The sequence below is a fragment of the Ailuropoda melanoleuca genome, chromosome 16 (assembly GCF_002007445.2).
Source record: "Ailuropoda melanoleuca isolate Jingjing chromosome 16, ASM200744v2, whole genome shotgun sequence".
Classification (NCBI taxonomy): domain Eukaryota; kingdom Metazoa; phylum Chordata; class Mammalia; order Carnivora; family Ursidae; genus Ailuropoda; species Ailuropoda melanoleuca.
Genome location: NC_048233.1, coordinates 7,657,660 through 7,678,070, shown reverse-complemented (window position 1 = coordinate 7,678,070; position 20,411 = coordinate 7,657,660). Strand labels below are relative to the sequence as shown.

Genomic DNA, 20,411 nt, shown 5'->3' with positions numbered 1-20,411 from the left:
GTGCTTTTGACTTCTTTTTTTTTTTTTTAATTTGACAGAGAGAGAGACAGCCAGTGAAAGAGGGAACACAAGCAGGGGGAGCAGGAGAGGAAGAAGCAGGCTCCCAGCGGAGAAGCCTGATGTGGGGCTCGATCCCAGAACACCAGGATCACGCCCTGAGCTGAAGGCAGACGCTTAATGACTGAGCCACCCAGGCACCCCAGCTTTTGACTTCTTCTTGCAGAGAAACTAAGGATATTTGAGTTCATTGGTAAGCATGATTTGTACCTAACTGATTCATAAATTTGCCTAAATTTGTCTAAAGAATTCTGGTGTAACAGTTTACGATTGGTTACTATTCAGTTTTCACTGGAGACTAAGGTCTCTAAGAGTGCAAAATTCTGCTAAATGTAATTGAGACTGATGGAAATAAGGAAAATTACTCTGTATGTGTAAGAAAGATATAGGGAATGGGAAAACGTTTTTGTTGAAGGTAAAAGAAAGCAATTTTGTCCTAAATAAGACTGGTTGTTTGGAGAGAAATGGCTTGGGACAAAATCTGAATGCAAAGTTGTAGAAAAGTTTGTGATGGGAAAACTTTGGAAAGGAATTTTATATATGGTCAGGACAGACTAATATTGAAATGAATGGATTTTCAAAGTATACTGGTGTAAGATTTAAAGTCTGCTTTCTCTGTATTAAAAAGACACACCGGATTGTTGGTCTGCTCTTGATAAGAAAATGTAAACAGCTGTGTTCTCTTTGCCTGCCCAGAAAAACCAGTTTCTATGCTTTGCCTTCATCAGGTCTTTAATGATCCCTAATCTTATTTAAACATGTGCTTTAAAACTTTCTAAGGTTTTAACAAACTTCCCCAAGATTTAAACGTGAACAAAGCCTCATTGTCTGCGTTACATTCTGGCATAAGGTCATCACTCGATATTTTTTTTAAGATTTTATTTATTTATTTCAGAGAGAGAAAGCATAAGCAGGAGGAGCAGAGGGTGAGGGTCAAGCAGACTTCCTGCTGAGCGGGAAGCCTGATGCAGGGCTGATCCCAGGACCTTGAGATGATGATCTGAACTGAAGGCAGACATTTAACCGACTGAGCCACCTAGACGCCCCATCACTCAATATTCTGATTATTGAAGTGTTACTTGTCACAGAAATAACTGAATTTCCTTGTCAATTGCATCATAATGAACTCTCATATCAGATCATTAACAATGTCCATTTTTGAGTTTTTGTCATTTCTAATTGTTCTTTTTCTCTTGCAAAATGAGTTTCATCTTCAAGGAGAGTCGTATAAAGGACTTTTAGGACAAACACAGGTGTTCAATATCTTTAAGATCATAAACTGAAATGGGTAAGAATTTTCAGAACTAACTGAAAGGCTGCATTCAAACTGAACAAGAGTTAGTAACATAGGACTAAATGAACTTAAAAGATGATTATAGTTTTTTGATTCTTGTTTGAAACATTGACGGTTCTCTAATGTTTACTCTTCCAGATTAAGGACACCTTCTCTTAAGATATCTATAATTTACAGAAATATGATAAAGTATTCATTTGCGAACAAATTGAAGCATTTAACTTCTCTCTCTACCTGAACCTTCTGAAATTCAAAAGGTCTCAGTAAGTATTCTTTCTTCCATGGCAATCATAGTCATTTGCATAAGTTCAATAATAATCTGTTCTCCTTTTAACAGGACACCATTGGGAACATCAGTTATTTTACCAAGGTTTTGACTAGAATGTCATATTTAAGAGACATGCATAGACTCAGATATGACCAGACAGCTTTAAGGAACTAAGGTTGATTTTATGAAACATGGAGCCATAAAGCCCCTTGGAACTGTTGGCCTGATCCCTTGCTTACAGAGTACCCAGCAGCCTCAACCAGGTGAGTAAAGAATGTCACTTCCTGGCAGGTGTAGGAACCTCAAGATACTTTGGGGACCTCATGAAGAGGAATTCACCCAAATCTAAGGGTACTGCAGGCATGCCTGAAGGCAACTATTTGGCTTGGCTTCTGGCCTTGAGGCCACTTAAAGTTCAATGTAGATTCCTTATAAAAGTTCCAGCAAAGCAGATTTTAAAAGATCTATATGGCCAATTGCTATTCTTGCTGAGCTTATGTAAATCATTAGGCCAAATTTGTTAAAATTGGACTTGTTTTGTAAGTAAATTGGTCTTGATTTGGCTATCTCTAGAAGTAAGGGCTATTTTAGAGAGAAAAATTATGTTTCAATAACACACCTTTGCAGATGTCAAACTCTAGTTCCGATTGTCTTTGAATGTTGTTTACCTAAGCTAGAGAACTTGAGGTAAACTTGAGAAAAATTGCCACAATAGCTCATGTACATACAATCTTCTTCCTTGTTATTCTGTAGGGATAATAACAGGACCCCATGATTATTTGAACAGCTGAAAAATGGGATTGATTCCCCAACAACTGTATAACTCAGCTATCACCTCGACCAATTCTGTGTGGCTGGGATGAAAAAATTTCTCCTTAAAAGCCAGAGTGTACCCCACTCTATGGGGTTAACTATGGACTTGTGGAGATAAGGGATGACCCCAATTTCTTTATGATTGGATTGGATGATGCACTTGGGGATGCCCTTATCTCTTGAGACAAGTCTTCTCCCACTTGCCAGTGATTCCTTGTAATTAGGACATTGTTAAAGCTGGACCTCAAAGGCTTCTTGATGGTTTTATGCCTTAGTCACATTTATCCTGGAAGCCACCTCTATTGATATAAAATTGCAAGTAAAGGCTTTAGACAAGCATAAAACAGCCCTCCTAGTAGAAAGAACCTCAAAGCTCACTATGGTACGTCCCTGACTGTAATGACTTCACATCAGGTCCAGAGTGTCTTAGAGACCAAAGGCCACGAATGAATGATGGGAGGCTGACTAATTAAATACCAGGCTACACTTATAGATATGCCTGAAATAATACTTAAAACCTGTCAAACTTTAAACCCAGCTACCCTTATGCCTGGACCTGACCTTCGTATTTCTGTAGAGCATAACTGTTCAGAGGTTATTGATCTTGTTTATTCTAGTCAACCAGATTTAAAAGATACCCCAATTGAAAATGCAGACAGTTGGTTTACTGATGGCAATAGTTTCATGGAAAGGGGAATAAGAAAAGCAGGGTAGGCTATAGCGCTCACTCCTGCTTTACAAATGCCAAAGCCTTAAAAATTAGTATTTATACTGACTCCAAATATGCCTTCCTAGTCCTTCATGCCCATGGAACAATTTGGAAGGAAAGGGGATTTTTATCAAGCCATAACTCCCCAGTCAAATATGGGCATGAAATTATGACTCTTCTTGAGGCTGTATACCTACCTAAGGAGGTAGCTGTAATTCACCTCAAAGGACATTCAAAGGATATGACCTTAGAATCTAAAGCAAACAATTCAGTAGACTGTTCAGCCAAGCAGGCAGCACAAAATAAACAAGTATTAAGTCTTTTACCAGTCTTAACTCCAGTAAAGTCTGTAAGTCCAGTCTATTCAGACCAAGAAATTCACATAGCCCGGGAACAAGGATATTCAAAAATGCACAGGACTGACTTGTTAATAATGAGGGAAAAATCTTTATACCTAAAAATAAACAATGGAAGGTAATACAGGGTTTACACCAGGCTACTTATTTGGGTAAAAAGGCCATGGAGGTGCAAAAATGTTGCTAAGAGAAATTGTCCCTAGATTTGGGCTCCATTGGTCCCTACAAAGGGACAATGGATCATCTTTTATTACACAAATTCAAAAGATGGCCCTCCAAAACGGAATAGCCCTTAATATCTTGACTGCAGTTAAAGGAGGCCCAGAATTGGATGACTGTCTTCTAACAGGACCCAATGGCTCTAACTTGTGTCCACAGCTTCCCCCAGGCTGGATAGGCCACTGTACTCTGGGTTTTGCCTTTAATAAAACCGTGCTTTAATAAAACCACTTTTTTGCACCAAAAACATCTCAAGAATTCTTTCTTGGCCGTCGGCTTCGAACCGTAACATCTTTCCTCCATCAATTTCACCAGGTGAAGAACCACTACCAACTGAGTCGCTTGCTGAAGGCAAAGAGAGTACAGAATAGATAACGGAAGAAGGTAGTTATAAATAGCAGCTATGACCATGTGATGTTACAGAAATGAAGACTGTAATACTCATGAATATTCCTCTGTATTTTGTTATAAATATATACATATCAAATATCTTTGTTTTCTTCCCTCTCTTATATCATAGTATTTAAGTATTTTTAATTTTATATCATAGTATTTAAGTAATGAGATATCAAGGAGAAGAGTAAACATCACTCAATGACTTCACCTCCTCTTCTGGTGAAGAGGTTGGTGTATTTTCACTTGTACACAGGATTGTGGTATTGTGTTAGGTGGAAATATGACCTTCCTGTGGTCTTTATTTGTAGAATAAGTATGGTTTAAGGAGATATATATGGATGCCAAGTTGACAAGAGATAGACTTGTGATGGTTAATTTTGTATGTCAACTTGACTGGGCGTCGAGGTGCCCAGATATTTGGTTAAACATTATTCTGGGTCCATAAAAGTGTTTCTGGATGAAATTAATGATTAAATATGTAGACTGAGTAAAGCAGACTGCCCTCCCCCAAGGAGGTGGGCCTCATCCATGCCTTTGAAAACCTGAATGGAACAAAAGGCTGAGTAAGGGAAAATTTGCTCTCTCTGCCTGTCTTCAAGCTGGAACATCAGTCTTTCCCTGCCTTTGGACCCAGACTCAAACTGGAGCTTACACTATTGGCTCTCCTGGGTCTCCAATTTGCTGACTGAAGATCTTAGGACTTCTCAGACTCCATATTCACCTGAGCCAATTTGATAGATGATAGATAGATGATAGATAGATAGATAGATAGATAGATAGATAGATAGATAGATCCCACTGGTTTTGTTTCTCTGCAGAACCCAGACTAATACAGACACCTAAGCATGTTCTTTAAAGATATAAAACTATTAGAAAAACTGGTTATCCAAAAGTATTTTTTAGGGACACCTGGGTGGCTTGGTCAGCTGAGTGTCTGACTCTTGATTTTGGTTGGGGTCATGATCTCTAGGTTGTGGGATTGGGCCCTGTGTGGGGCTCTGTGCTTAGCACGGAGTCTGCTTGAGATGCCCCCTCTCTCTTTCGCCTTGCCCCTCCCCCCCAAATAAATAAATAAATAGAATCTTCAAAAGTATTTTTTAAAGTAGACCATTTAGAAAAATGTTTTTAAATTTTTTTAAAGATTTATTTATTTATTTATTTATTTGAGAGAGACGCAATGGGGGGAGGGCAGAAGGAGAGAATCTTCAAGCAGACTCCCCACTGAGCACAGAGCCTGAGACACAGGGCTCAATCCCCTGATCCATGAGATCAATCATGACCTGAGCCAAAACCGAGAGTCAGATGTTTAACAAACTGAGCCACCCAGGCACCCTAGAAAACATATTTTTAAATCAAAGAAGGAGACTGCTGATAAAGCTGGCAGATTGACTTCGGTAAGATCCCACTAAAATAATAGTGAAGGGTAGAATGGGGAAGATATAAATCTATGAGGACAAAGTGAAGGTGAAAGAGGACTTCTACTTCCATTTTGATCTCAAACTTTCTGATTAAATTCTTCTTTCCAGCTTATCTCTTAACTCAGGCGAAAGACCCTGTGAACAAAACATCCTGTGATGGAACCAAAACTAACCCCTCAAGCAAAACCCCCTGAGCCAGGAAGACCCCAACCATCCATGATTGACCCTAAGGTAATGACTGACCTGGCCTCTACTGCTCGCCTGCATGTACCCACCGACCCTACCCCCACATTTGCCTTATATAAGTGCAGAAATACTTTCAGCATTTTGGATACTGTCATTGAGACATTAGCCTGTGTCTGACTAGTGTTGGCCTCACTGAAATGAATTCCTTTCTAGTTTCACCACCACTCATCTCTGTGCCTTTGGATTTTGTCAGTGGCAAGTGGCTAAACCTAGTCTGTTTGGAACCCCTAGAACCAGATGCTCTTGCATCCCTGCACCCCAGTTTCAGATGAATATTTAAATACATTTTTTGGACAATGGACAATGGACAGATGGTGGGGGAGGGGAGCTAGATGATACAGCAGAGGGCAGTAGCCCGGAGCCAAAATTGGAGGCCTGAAAGCCTAGACTCAAGCGCCCTCTCCCACTCATCACGGCTAGGTAAATACCCAACCCCACCAGCACCGGGCAGATAATTGATGCTATAATGTGAAAAAATGGATGTGAGAAACTCTGGACTCTGGAACAGTAGGCATTGCAAAGAACAAGGGAGAGATATGGAGCTAAAAACATACATGCCTTCCTGGCAGGAGACTGGCAGGTTGCTCTGAAGAAACTGAAGAATCCTACAGAATAAACCCTCCACATACTGACATTTGGGAGTTTCTCAACTGAAAGAGGGCTCCCAGCCCAATTATTTATATATATATATATATATATATATTATATATATATATATATATATAAAATCATCCCTATATCCAATCAACTTTGTAATTCCTTGTTTGTATATGAAAGGACAGTCACCATCAAAAAAGAGATAAAAGAAACAAAGAGAAAAAAAAATCCAGAGGAAAAAGGGAAAATGCAGGGAATAAAAGGATAATGACAAATGTAAATAAACACACAAACAGACAAACCTTCCTCCAAAATCCCTAATTATGTTCTTAGGAGGCTAAGATAGCAGATTGCGCACATAAAACAGGACTGCTGGGACCTGGCTGGCTCAGTCAGTGGACTGTGCTACTCTTGATCTTGGGCTTCTAAGTACAAGCCCCACGTTGGGTATAGAGATTACTTAAAAATAAAATCTTTAAAGAATGCTGGGAAAAAAGAAGTTATTCCAGCAATAAAAAAAAAGAGCTCTTGGAAATTAAAAATCTGAGATAGAGAAGGGAAAGTAAATATAACTATTAAGGGGTAGTTGGTGGTCTTTGGGTGATTAGTTTCATAAACGGTGAAAATGAATACCAAATTTTAATCAGGATAAAGACTGGTGGGTTAATGTGTTAGTTGGGGTAAGTTGAAGCAGTAACTTTAAATCTTGGGGTTTAACCCCACAAAGGTTTATTTCTTACTCAAGCCAAGCCTAGAGCTCCTTCTTCTACTTATAACAATGCCGTACAGAACATATGGCTTCTGCAAGGTTACTAGAGCAGGGAAGAGAGACATTTGGGAGTCACTCTGGCTCTTTACCACCTTGGCCAGGAAATGACACTTCATTTCTGCTTATAGTCCATCTGCCATACCTAGTCACATGCTGACTGCAAGGGAGTCGAGAAGTCACGGGCACATGCATGGATATTGAGGATATTGAGTGAGTACCAACCATCTCTGCCATGATGAGAATGCGAGATTGTTTTCACGGAATTACGGTAGGGAGGAAAAGGAAAAAGAGGGCAGTAACTTCAGAGAAAGCCAAGGTGTTCTAAGACAGGAAACCCTACTGATGATAATAGACAGAAAGCAAGAAGCCAATGGGAAGGAAGGAAAGAAGGAAGGGAAGGAGAAATAGAAAGACATACTGAGATTGCAGTAGAGGAAAGGGAAAGACAGGGAAAAGCAGCAATAAGAGAAGAGTGATCTCACTAATAGGTTTTATTTCTATATGAACATTTCCACTTAGTTTTACAATTATCTCTTCACATCTCTCTTCCCACTACTTACAGAGCTTCTTGAGGGGAGGGACTGTCTCTTATTCATCTTTGTATTGAGGGTCCAGCACAGAACCTGACTTAGTAAGCCCGTAATGAATGTGTTTAATTACAAAGTGAGAGGCCATATAATCTTCTCTTCCACTCACCAGTTACTGTAACTGGAGAAAGAGGTGCTGCGTTGGAGCAATAGGAAGAATGAAGAGAATGTGGCTCACCAAACACTTCAGAAGAAAGGAAAATAGGCACCTGGTGTGTCAACATAGACACAGCCTCTGTCCTATGCCCACCCTTCTCTGGGAACACCAAAAGCGCAAGAAGGGGCAAACATGTTATCCAGTTGTATAACACAAACAAAAAACAACTTTCTACATTTTTTTAAAGAGTTATTTGTTTATTTGAGAAAGAGAGAGTGTGTGCTCGTGTGCAAGGTGAGGGGCAGAAGGAGAGGGAGAGAGAATCTTAAGCAGACTCCCTACTGAGTGTGGAGCTCTATGGGCGGGCAGAGGTCAATCTCACGACCCTGAGATTATGACCTGAGCTGAAATCAAGAGTCAGTCGCTCAACCAACTGAGCCAGCCTGGTGTCCCACACTTTCTACATTTTGACACAAAGTCTAATTGACTAGATGCTTATACAAATATATTTTACTGATTCAGCAAATCAGATGTTTTAAGGATCTTAAATAACATCTAGCCAAACACTTCAATTCAGCAAAATCTAATAAAGTTAAAAGTGTGCATAACCTACAACCCATAATTCCCTTCCTGATCACAAACACTAGAGAAGTCTTTTCTCAATGCGGATCATGAACTACTGGTAGGTATTGATACCAAGTTAGTGAATCCTGATCAGCAATTTTTTAACGAATTAAAATAGCATAGAAAGTCAGAGAACACACACATTGTATGGCAGCGTGTATTGTGGGTATGTCTGTGTGAATATTATATGTATTTGTTGTCTAGTGTATGAATATGTGTGTATACTGGATAGCAACGTGTTTCTTACAGGAGAGCTCAGTTAATTTAAAAAAAAAAAAAGGTTTGGAGTCATAGTCCTAGAGAAACTTTCACTCTTGCTTAAAGAAGAATGCTCACTGCAGCGCTGTTTGTCATAAAACAATACATAAATAAATAGGAAATGATCCAAGTATTTCTCAACATGACTGTGAAAAATTAAATGTAGCATAATCATACAATGGAATATTACATCACTGTAAAATGAGTGGATTTGAGCTACAGGTAAAAACATGAATGTATCTCAATAAAGATATTAAGCATAAAAACAACCTGCAAAGTGATCCATTCACTGTAATACCATTAATATAAAGTTTAAAAGCATGCAAACTTACTGTATATTCTCTCTAGATGTGCACAGTATGTAAAATATAAAAACAGGCATGGGACTGATGAATACCAAAGTCAATAAAATTTTGACCTCTGAGAAGGGAAGGAGGGAAATGACACAGGGTAGGGATATACTAGGCTCTTCAATTGTATGTACATGTTTGTTTCCTAATCTGGAGGGAGGGGGGATCTTATTTTCAACTGTTCTGAATATTTCATATTTTTTATTTTTTTCCTTAGAAAGGGGGGAGGGAAGTGAAATTTAACAGATTTAAGTTTAAATTCTGTCTCTGCCACTTAGTGGAAAAGGAACTTAGTTCCTTAATTTCTCCAAGCCTCTGCCTGTAAGACGACATTATAATAATAAACATCCTATTTCACAGCCAAATTAAATGAAATAATATGGATATAAGTACTTTGTGAAGAGCAAAGTGCTACAGAAGTTTAAGCTATAATTGTACAAGAATGTTCCACAAATTCCAGTTATTACAAGAAACTCTTAGTGTTCTTTTGTTACATACTCTCCTAGAACCTCGCTCCTTTCCTTCAGAGCACTTACTTTTGCTTTCAATTACACATGCATTAACACTACTATGACAGCGCATCATCCCCTCTCCATGGCTTTGGGCTCATCATTATATTCCCGGGAGCCCACCACAGTCCCAGGCACATGCTAAGTGCTCAACACATTTTTGTTAGTGCAATCCGAACGGTGGTTACCTGTAGGAAGTAAGAATGGGAAGCGAGGTGGGAGGAAATAACTCTTATTTTAAGTCTCTAAACTGTTTGAACTTTTACCATGAACCTGTATTACTTAAATACAGGTTAAATCGTTTATTCCAAATGAACCTAATAAGGACTAAATCGGCATATCTTAGTTTCCTCGCCTCTCGGGGGAAGGTGAGGGTTTAATATAGGAAATTACGTGAAAGGGCTGCATGAACTCAAAGGAGCCGGGTTCTGGGGTTCTGGGCTCTCCGGAGACCCTTGCGGAGTGAAGGCGGCGTGCCTAACCGTTTGAGAACGGCCGGGAGGTGCCGTTAGGAGGCGCTCGCGAAGCTGCTCCAGGAATTCCCGCCCTCTCCGTTACATGCCCCAGTAACCCCGGCGCGCCGGCGACCGAGAGTAACCTCGAGGTCGGGCGACGCCCCCCCCCCCCCCCCGCCTCGACTGTCGCCTGCTCCCGCCTCAGCCAATGGGAAGGCAGCGCAAGAGCCGGCCGGACACTCGCCCTCACCGACTCCTCCCCCAAGCGGTTAGAACCGAGTTGTACAATCACCTCGCCGCCGGCTTTAGACTTTTCCAATCGCAACTCCAGTTCCCGATTCCAAGCCCCGCCCCCGGCCTGCCCCGCGTTCATTCTCGGCGGGAGTCACCTTTTGCTTTACAAACGTTCAGACCCGCCCTCTGCCTACCTTGCTGCGCTAGGCACCGCCCCCTACCCGGACTGACCAATAGCCGGGGGAGCCTGGAGCCGCTGGGCGGGCCCGCAGCCAATGCGCACGCCGTGGGCGGGCTCCGGGCCGGAATTGGGGTTGAAGCTACAGCCTTGTGCCCACATTCGGGGCGCGCGGAGCTGGGGGGTCCCTGGGGGACGCCCGGAGCAAAGATGGCGTCCGCAGCTGAGGGGGATGTGGGAACGGTGGCGGAGCTGGCGAGGGTGCTGCGGTGGGGGTTCGAGGAGCTGAGCCTTAACAAGTTGGCGACGTCCCTGGGCGCGTCGGAACAGGCGCTGCGGCTCATCATCTCCATCTTTATGGGTAAGGACCCTCTGCCTCGCTCCGCCCCCTCGCGGAGTCCCCGGGGAATGGGAACGTGACACCCCCCCCTCACTTTCCGGAGCCACCCAGAAAGGCTTTGTGGGGTGCGGATGTGAATCTTAAATCATGCCAACCAGCTATAGAGAGGAAGACAAGTCTTTCCTCGAGTCTGGGGGCGCCGTGCCCTCTGAACCTTTTTACCTTTCTCTTTGACCCCTGCTGTACCCTTCTGGCCCCTGTTTGGCGCCACCACCGTCTCATCATGCCATAATCTACCCTGTGTCCCCACGACCTATCCTTATTTGTCTCTCTTGAGTTCTACTCTGTCCATGTGTACTGCTGTCTGTTATTAATATCAACTCTCACACATGCGCGCTTCTTGTCGGTAGGCATAGGCCCCCTAACTTAGGTATTAGCTTTGTGGGCCCCTAAGCCCCGTATTCTGTATTTCCATATTCGAAGTTTTTTTCTGCATTGTCAGCTTATATTACACTTTGTTCTCTTTTCTGTCCTGTTTCTAATATTTTCTTCTTATACCGTATTGCTTTTTTCCCCCTCTTAACCTTACTCACCTGTCATTTACCCTGGGATATCATTTTAATACTGGGCTTGGGAAACAGGACTGACAACCCCCTTTAAAAACTATGCTACTCCAAGCGTTTATTACCTATATGGTTCAAAGGATGTGATGTGTCTATGTTATGGCACAACAAGCTGTATTATAACTGCTTTATAAGCATTTTTACTGCATCCTTCCTCCATGGATTTTTAATACATGGAAGCAGCATGGCACAATGTGGGGGGAAAAAAGTGTGGACTTGGAAGGCAAGCAAGTCAGACCCAGCCCTGCTGCTGCTTGCAAACTGTGGGACCCTGGGCAAGTCACTTAACTCCGCTGGGCCTCAGTTTGCTTATCTATGAAATGAGGACAGTAATGCATATCTAATAGGACAGCTTGTAAAGTCCTGTAGGAATTCAAAGGTCAAGATCTGGTGCATAAATATTTGAGTAGTTGGAAGGGTTTATGAAGTTTATGGGACTTTAGCTAGGAGAGTAGGGGTGGGGAAGAATTAAGCAAACGGGACTGGGACAGGAGCAGATTAGAGATCAGAGTCATAAGAAGCTTGGGATAAAAGTTGGGCAGATGTGGAACGCCTTAAATGCCAGAAAGAAGTTTGGAATGTATCCAGTAGTCAGTAGAAACATTGACATATAATATCACCGAAGGGTGTTAACTAGATCTAGATAATGTGAAAGGCATTAATTTATATTTAAATAACCTTAGCAGCTAACTTGTTATTTGCCTTTTACATATAAAACCAAGCTGATCTTCCTTTCTTCCAACTAAAGGTCACCTTTTCCCTCCCTTGTAGAATTATAAAATTTTTGAAGCAAAAGACACCTCAGTATCTCTCAGATCTAACCGAGATTTATCAAAACCCCCAGTCTAGGGTTCTTCAGGCCACGGCAGCTTTGAACTTCTGCTCCTTGAGCCTTGTTTCTCACCCAGTTATTTGTTGGGGTTGTAATTGGCAATTAAGAGTGTTTACGTTCATTCGTTTGGAAGCTCAGTGTTGATTTCTCAACTATAAATTGAGAACATAACACAAGTAACAACAAATTATTAGGGGCAACCTGTTAAACGGATCTAGGGCTGGAATTAGGACTTGAAATTTGTCCTTTTTCTGCTGACGTGATCGAATAGTGTCTGTGCACTCCTGGTGAGCTACTCCTCTGCTGTCATGGGGCATACAACTGACGGGGAAATTGTTTTCTTCATATCCTTCGCCTCTACTCTCCTCCTCCCATTACCATCAGTCATCAAGTGATAAAACACTTGGTATAATACATCTACTGCAGCCTGAACCCCCTTGCCATTCTACCATTTCCCAGATTCCCCCCCTTCTATCTCCCATATGCTGTTGCCTTCAGTAACTCAGTATTTCTCGTGTTTAGATGGACTTAGGGCTTCACGTTACCTCCTATCAGGCCTAGCTCTTCTGCATGGGTATATAGGTTTGTGTTTTCTAGGTATGGATTAAATATATACATGCAAACATAAACTGATAAGCTTGACACGTGCATGGAAGAAAGCGTGCACTCTGGTTGTAAATGTTTTCCTTACAAAGGTATTACCATTTCTGTGTACTGTAACCTAGTGATCCCTAGCCTTTCAGCAATGGAGTTTCTGGTTCCAGAACCCCCGCTGTCTTGGGGAATTGGGGTAGTGGAGGAAATCCTTGTTAGATGTACCAAGAAGGCCTGTAATCCAAAATGATTCTGACCCACTTTCTACTAATTCACGATTGATCTGGGTTAAAGACACTTTAATGCAGACACTCCAAGGGAAGAGTTAGGTATATCAGACATTCAGGTTTTAAAGTGTGAATACCTTTTTTTTTTAAGAGTTTTTGTTTTTGTTTTTTAGTGAGTTTTTGGGGTGGGGAGGAGGGAAGGGGCAGAGGGAGGGGGAGAGAGAGAATCTTAAGCAGGTTCCATACTTTGCTCAGAGCTGGGCTTGATCTCACAACCCTGAGATCCTGATCTGAGAGTCAGACACTTGCTTAATGGGCTGAGCCACCCAGGCACCCCTAAAGTGTGAATGACTTTTAATTAGGTAGTCTCATTGCTATTTTCTTCACATCTTACTTTTCCTGCTTGGGTTCTGTGTATTGATCTTGGGGTAGGCAATAGATGATTAATGCAGTAGCTTTCAAACCTTCGTGACTGGACCCATGGTGAGAAGTATGTTTTAATCATGACGTGGCACACAAATATGTGTATATATGTATTTGAAACAAAAGTTTCAGGGAACATTACTTATCCTTATGTAAGCTGTGTGTGTAGCTAGTTTCTGTTTTGTTTTTTAGTATTGCTTATGACCCACTAAATTAGTTTCATGACTATTAGTGGGTTACAAGTAGTTTGAAAAATCCTGAGTTAGAGGCTGTCATTTTTAATATTCAGTACTTCAAGGAAAGGATAAGCTTATGAGGACTGTTGCATTGGATTATCTTGAACAGCCAGAAAACTCCATTAAAGGGATGTATATATGTTTGTCTTTTGTAAGATCACAAGAAATTCGGTGGAAGGTGAATTTTGCTATGGTGCTGGCAAATACTACTGGAAGATAACCTCCCCTTCAACACCTGGGGTCTCGTCACTCCTTAGGATACTTAATGGTGTAGTTTTGGAATGTTGGTGAGGTCCAGAGCCGACAGCCAAGAAAGAATTCTTGAGACATCTTTGTGCAAAAAGGTGATGTTATGAAAGCACAGGTACAGGACCCGTGGTTAGAAAGAGCTGCTGCGCTGGGGTTGTGAGGAATGGCCGGTTATATACTTGGGAGTTGGGGGAGATAAGGAAAATGCTAGGTGTCCAAAAGGACTTTGATGTGCTAAAGAAGACCCACAGGATACTGGAGGCCTTGCTATTATCAAGCTAAGGTGGTTTTTCCCTCTAGCAAAGCATTAACATTTAGTTGGAAGTTTCCTGGAGGAATGTCACATTTATCCCACCCAGGAGTGGGGGGACGGGAGAGCTTAAGGGGTGTCAGCTTGTGCTTTGCCCTCAGCTAGCCTTCTGCTCCCTCATCAATAACACGAATTGTTCCAAATAAATTTTTAAAAATGTACCTACTGTGAGTTAAACCCTACTTTTGACACTGCAAGGACGAGGGCACTCCACAAAGAATTGCCTACGGTTAGGGGGTAGGGAATGGGCAGGAGATAAGTACTCTAATAACCACAATAAAAGGCAGAAATCTAAGTGCCCTAAGAGAATTGCAAAGCTTTATGAGATTGACAGATTGGACCTTTAATGAACTTTGAAAGCTGAATAAAGTTCTAGCAGGCCGAGATGGTAATACTGAGGGAAGGGGGAAATAGCATGAGCAAAGGCATTGAGGTAGGAATGTGTGGTGACTTCGTCAAGGAACGGGAAGTAGCCCACTTGGACTAAAACAGGACTTAAATAGAGAAGTGGTGGATATCAGACTGGAGGGGCGCCTGGGTGGCCCAGTTGGTTGAGCGTCCGACTCTTGATTTCAGCTCGGGTCATGATGTCGGGGTGCTGAGATGGAGCCCCACGTTGGGCTCTGCACTGGGCATGGAGCCTGCATGGGATTCTCCCTCTCTCTCGGCCCCTCCCCCCTCAAAAAAAATAATAAAGACTGGAAAGGTAGGTCATAGAACCTGGAGAGCCAAGGCAAGGGGTTATTGCTTAATTAAGTGGGTGGTAGGTAACCTTTGGAGGTATCTGAAAGGGAAATAATGTGGCCCGAGCTGTATTAGGAAGATAATACCGCATGGGGTGATTTGAAGTAAGCACAGACAAGAAGTAGGGAAACCAATGAGAAAGAACAATGATCCAGATGGTTATATTGACTTGGAGGCAAGGTGGCTGCACCAAGAGGAGAAAATAGGGATTTTGTGTGAGGTATTTTAGGAACACAGAGTCTTTTGAAAGGTAGCTTCTGCATACACTCGAATCTACACAGCCGCTCGTGCCGGAAGTCTAAGAATCAGCCTTGCCACCTCCCTTTTGGTCTCTCCCCACATCCCAGTCCCCAAGCCCTATCAATACCACCTCCAAATTGTGTCTCCAGTACGTCCCTTTTCTCCTGTCACCACAGCCGCTGGGCATTTGTCATCAGAAACACATGAGTAGGGGCGCCTGGGTAGCGCAGCCGTTAAGCGTCTGCCTTCGGCTCAGGGCGTGATCCCGGCATGCTGGGATCGAGTCCCACATCGGGCTCCTCGGCTGGTAGCCTGCTTCTTCCTCTCCCACTCCCCCTGCTTGTGTTCCCTCTCTCGCTGTCTGTCTCTCTGTCACATAAATAAATAAAAAATCTTTAAAAAAAGAAAGAAAGAAACACACGAGTAGCCTCCCAACTGGTCTCTAATTCTGTTCTTGCCCCGCCCAAAGCAAAGCGGTCCGATCCTGTGCCTCTCCTGCTCAGAACCCTTCAAAGGCTTCCGTACACGGTTAGTAAGCCCTTGCCTGATCTTCCGCCTCATCTCAAGCAAGTTCACGACTTTTTAGCCACACGGTCTTCTTTCAGTTCCTCGGAGAAAGGCATTAAGCGCACTCCTACCTCCAAGCCTTTGTACCTGCTAATGCAGCTGCCTAGAATGTTCTTCATTCATTATTCACCTGAGAGACTCCTTTCATCTTTCGGGTCTCAGTTCAGATTGTCACTTCCTCTGATCTGAGAGTTCTTTCCTGACTCTCATTTTATATGATGTCCCCTGTTGCACTTTCTCATACCGACTGAAATTTCCTCTCACATGTATATTCCAATTGGTAATTCCATATTTGTGGATGAGAGCAGAAACCATGTCAGTTTTGTCCACCACAGTATTCCCAGAATTGAACACCATACCTGGCTTCTGGAAAAGGCCCAAGAAGTATTTGTTGACTTAAGTGAGCATGTGAGTGAATGACTTGGCAACTGATTAAATGGAGGATAAAGAAGCAGTTTAAAAACAACAACTCAGTCCTTCTGCCTGGGTAGCTGGAAAGATAATGATATCTCACGAACGCAGAGAGGTCAAGAGGAGTTTCAGATTTTGGATTTGCTCTAGGTTCCCAGGGCACCTCCAGGTGTCTTAAGAGTTGTGAAACCCAAGCTTGAGCTCAGGAGAGAAGTTGGACTACAGATAGTTTTAAGAGTCAGTGTTGGTATCATAATTGAGTCAGGGAGGGCATGAAATGCCGTGGAAAAGCTTAACAGAGAGAAGAGAACCCAATTCTTGTTGACGGAGTATGTTAACATTTGCCACACCTGGTTAATAGTAACAATTGCTGACATTTATGAACGATTTGGTATGCGCACACATTGTCTGAGGTGCTCAACAATACCCCACCCACACCTGCCAAGTTACTGATGAGGTAATTGAAGTACTGTTATCCTCCCCCTCGTGCAGATGGGAAACTGGGGGCTTCCGAGGTGCAATAACTTGTCCACGGTCAAGCCTGTTTCTACCCAACTCTAGTCCCTGCTCTTTATCCCACTGGGATTGCGAAGAGTGTGTGGGGGTGGAAAAGGTAAATGCCCTTGGTGTCCTCTTCCCTTCACGTGTGTGGGTAAACCAAGATGCAATCAGCTATGAAATCCTCTCAGCGTCCAGAGCTAGAGCTGGCCAAATGGACTAGATGGCCACCTGCTTAGGATGAGTGTTCTCTGGTGTTGGCCGTGACTGTGGCTTGGCTGTTAGACCAACCAGAAATTGCACTTGGGTGGTGCCTGGGTGGCTCTGTCAGGTGATTCTTGATTTCATCTCAGGTCATGATCTCTGGGGTGTGAGATTGAGTCCCATGTTGGGCTCCCCATTCACCAAGGAGTCTGCTTCAGGATTGTCTCTCTCTCCTTCTGCCCCTCCTCTCTCTGTCTTAAATAAATAAATAAATCTTGGAAGGAAGGAGAGAGAAAGAATGAAAGAATGAATGAATGAATTGCACTTGGGTGGTCAGGATTCATTCCTCAGAGGTTCCGATTAGCATCACTAAGGTTAACAACCTTTAAAATCAAACTAGGTCCTGCACTTCAGTTCCCTGTGGACCAAAGTTAGGTCGGGCCCTTCAAAACTAAATCTGTTATTCAGTGCAAAAAGCTTTCTTCAGGTAGCACTGAAATTACTATATAAAGAGACCAAAGCCAAGCTAGATGGAAATTAAACAGCATTAACTCAACAAATGCAACTTCTGACCATAATACAAAACAGGGTGCAGAAATTCTACTACTAGAAAATAAGGGGGTTGTCTTAGATAACTTTCAAGCCTTCTTCCAATTCTAGAAGTCTAGGTAGAGTCTACATTTTGAGACTTTATTCTAATTCATAGCCACAGTTGTTATCATAATCTAAATCTTTCTGTTTGAAGTTGTTTGGTTTTTGTTTTTGTTTTTGTTTTAGAGAGGGGAGGGGAGTGGGGCAGAGGGAGAGAGAATCCCAAGCAGGCTCCACACCCAGTGCCGTGTCAGATACGGGGCTCCATCTCACAATCCTGAGATCAAGACCTGTGCTGAAATCAAGAGTCCGACGCTTAACCGGCTGAGCCACCCAGGCACCCCTGGCGATTTCCTTTAAATACACTTTTTCATCTCCTTTTTATCTGCACCCCGATATCTTACATTGCACAAAACTTCATGTTTTGGTTTGGTTTGGTTTTCTGGGGGTTTTTTGTTTTTTAAAGATTTTTTATTTATTCTTTTGAGAAAGAGAGACAGGGAGAGAGAGGGAGGGCATGAGCAGACAGGAGGGGCAGAGGGAAAGGGAGAAGCAGACTCCCCACTGAGCAGACAGCCCGAAGCAGGGCTGTATCCCAAGACCCCAGGATCATGACCTGAGCTGAAGGCAGGTGCCTAACCGACTGAGCCACCCAGGTGGCCCAAAATTTCGTGTTTTGAATGCCAGTATAACTTTAATGTCAAATAGAATCATTTATTTACAGAGGCATGTGGAAATTTGGGCCCATGAGATTATATGCACAAGCTAATTCAACGAAAATAATTATATACCCACTGACATTAAATCTGTCTGGGCAGCCATCAGGACTCCCTGGAGGTGTTCAGTGCAACAGCCTTTCAAACATGGGATTGGTCTTCAAAAAGGAAATGGTATTTCAGCTGGACCTTAGAGGTTATAGAAAATTCTTGTAAGGTAGAGATGAGAGAGGAATCTTTCCAGCTACAAAGAATAATGAACATATATGTGGAGATCAGGAAAAGTGAGAAGGATCTGAGGAACAGCAAGTGGTCCAGTTTGGTCAGAACAATAGAGGATCCATAAAGGAGTAGTAGAGAAAAACCGGACAGACCCTTCAGGTAGGAGGGGGTGAAATGGTGGAGTAAGAAAGGATGTGTGTTGTTTTCAGACACCTACTGGCCCAGGAACAAATTGTGTTCGGATTAAATATGTACTAGTTGCGTCACCATAGACTAATAATTAAACTTCAGCCATCCGTTCCCTCATGTTCCCAAAGGGCAGTTTTACTAAAGGACTGAGGTTAAGCGTTAAGCAGTTGATCTAATAGTTATTTAAATTGGATTAATTCATAACAAGCAGCAATATTTGGAAACTGCGAAATTTACATGAATTTTTAAAAATAATGTAGTTGTCGGGGCGCCTGGGTGGCACAGCGGTTAAGCATCTGTCTTCGGCTCAGGGAGTGATCCCAGCGTTATGGGATCGAGCCCCACATCGGGCTCTTCCGCTATGAGCCTGCTTCTTCCTCTCCCACTCCCCCTGCTTGTGTTCCCTCTCTCGCTGGCTGTCTCTATCTCTGTTGAATAAATAAATAAAATCTTTAAAAAAAAAATAATGTAGTTGTCAAAGAAATGCCTTACTTCTGGGGCGCCTGGGTGGCTCAGTCATTAAGCGTCTGCCTTCGGCTCAGGGCGTAATCCTGGCATTCTGGGATCAAGCCCCACATCAGGCTCCTCCGCTGGAAGCCTGCTTCTTCCTCTCCCGCTCCCCCTGCTTGTGTTCCCTCTGTCACTGACTGTCTCTCTCTCTGTCAAATAAATAAATAAAATCTTAAAAAAAAAAAAAAAGAAAGAAATGCCTTACTTCTAGAGAACTGCTCAGGCATACCCTAGGCACGGACTCATTCGTTCTCCTCTGCTCTGGAAAAGTTGGGGATGCAAACTGGGAAGCTCAGTAGGAGCCTGTGAGGACTGAATGAGATAAAATGTGTAAACATTTGACCAAGTCTGACCCAAAGTAGTTTTGTTTTGTTTTGTTTAAGATTTTTATTTATTTATTTGACAGAGAGAGAGAGGGAGCAAGCACAAGCAGGGGAGAGGGAGAAGCAGGCTCCACACCAAGTGTGGAGCCCGATGTGGGGATCAGTTCCAGGACCCTGGGATCTTGACCTGAGCCAAAGGCAGTAGCTTGACCGACTGAGCCACCCACGTGGAAGACCAGAGAAGTTTTAAATAATTGTTCCACTCCTTCGCTCAATAAATACTCGTCTCCTCCCTTTTCAAGTGTGCTCTTGGGACCAGCAGCATGAGCACCTCCTAGGATCTCCTGGCTTGCGTCCTAGGAACTTGTGAAAAATGCCATTTGCTAACATCACTTGTTGTTCTTCAAATATTATTATTCTTACTGAATCCTACTGTTAATATTATTATAACAATGATGTTATTGTCATCTCTGCTGTCTAACTCCTATCCTTACGTCCACCATCTGTTTCACACTTTTGATGAGAAGGTTAAATATGGAGGAATTTTTTTTCCATAAGGTGGTTGGACTCCTGGTTCCATCTTTCCCTTTCTGGCCTGTGTCAGCCACCTCGAGCACTCCAGCCCTCTCTTCATCGATTGACTCACATTTCTGAATACAGTTAATAAACTGTGACTTGTAGCTTTAACAAAGATGGGGTGCCCTAGTTGCGGCTGCCAGGGAAAGCTGTTCTAAGCAAACTGCCCTTCTCAAGCATAGTTTTAAAGGTAGGGGTGTGTGTGTCTGTGTGTCTGTGTGTTGACATTTTTTCAGCAATTGCTGAAGTCCAGGGCCAGGAGATTTAGGACCCACCTGGAGTTCTCGCGGTGAAGCAGCACTAGTTCCCTAGAGACCTTCAAAGCCTATCCATGATTCATGCAGCCCAAAAG

General features: G+C 42.8%; 1 protein-coding gene across 2 annotated transcripts in view; it reads left to right on the top strand.

Annotated features, from left to right (window-relative positions):
- Window positions 1-10,550: 10,550 nt before the first annotated feature.
- Window positions 10,551-20,411, top strand: part of LPCAT3 (lysophosphatidylcholine acyltransferase 3) — a 37,036-nt gene continuing 27,175 nt past the window's right edge. The window contains exon 1 of one of the 2 annotated variants that reach the window (XM_002922221.4): window positions 10,551-10,795. In XM_002922221.4, the coding sequence (XP_002922267.1) occupies window positions 10,645-10,795 (151 nt within the window). In that variant the 5' untranslated portion in view covers window positions 10,551-10,644. The remainder of the gene's footprint in view (window positions 10,796-20,411) is intronic. The other variant, XM_019802775.2, reaches the window with a different exon arrangement.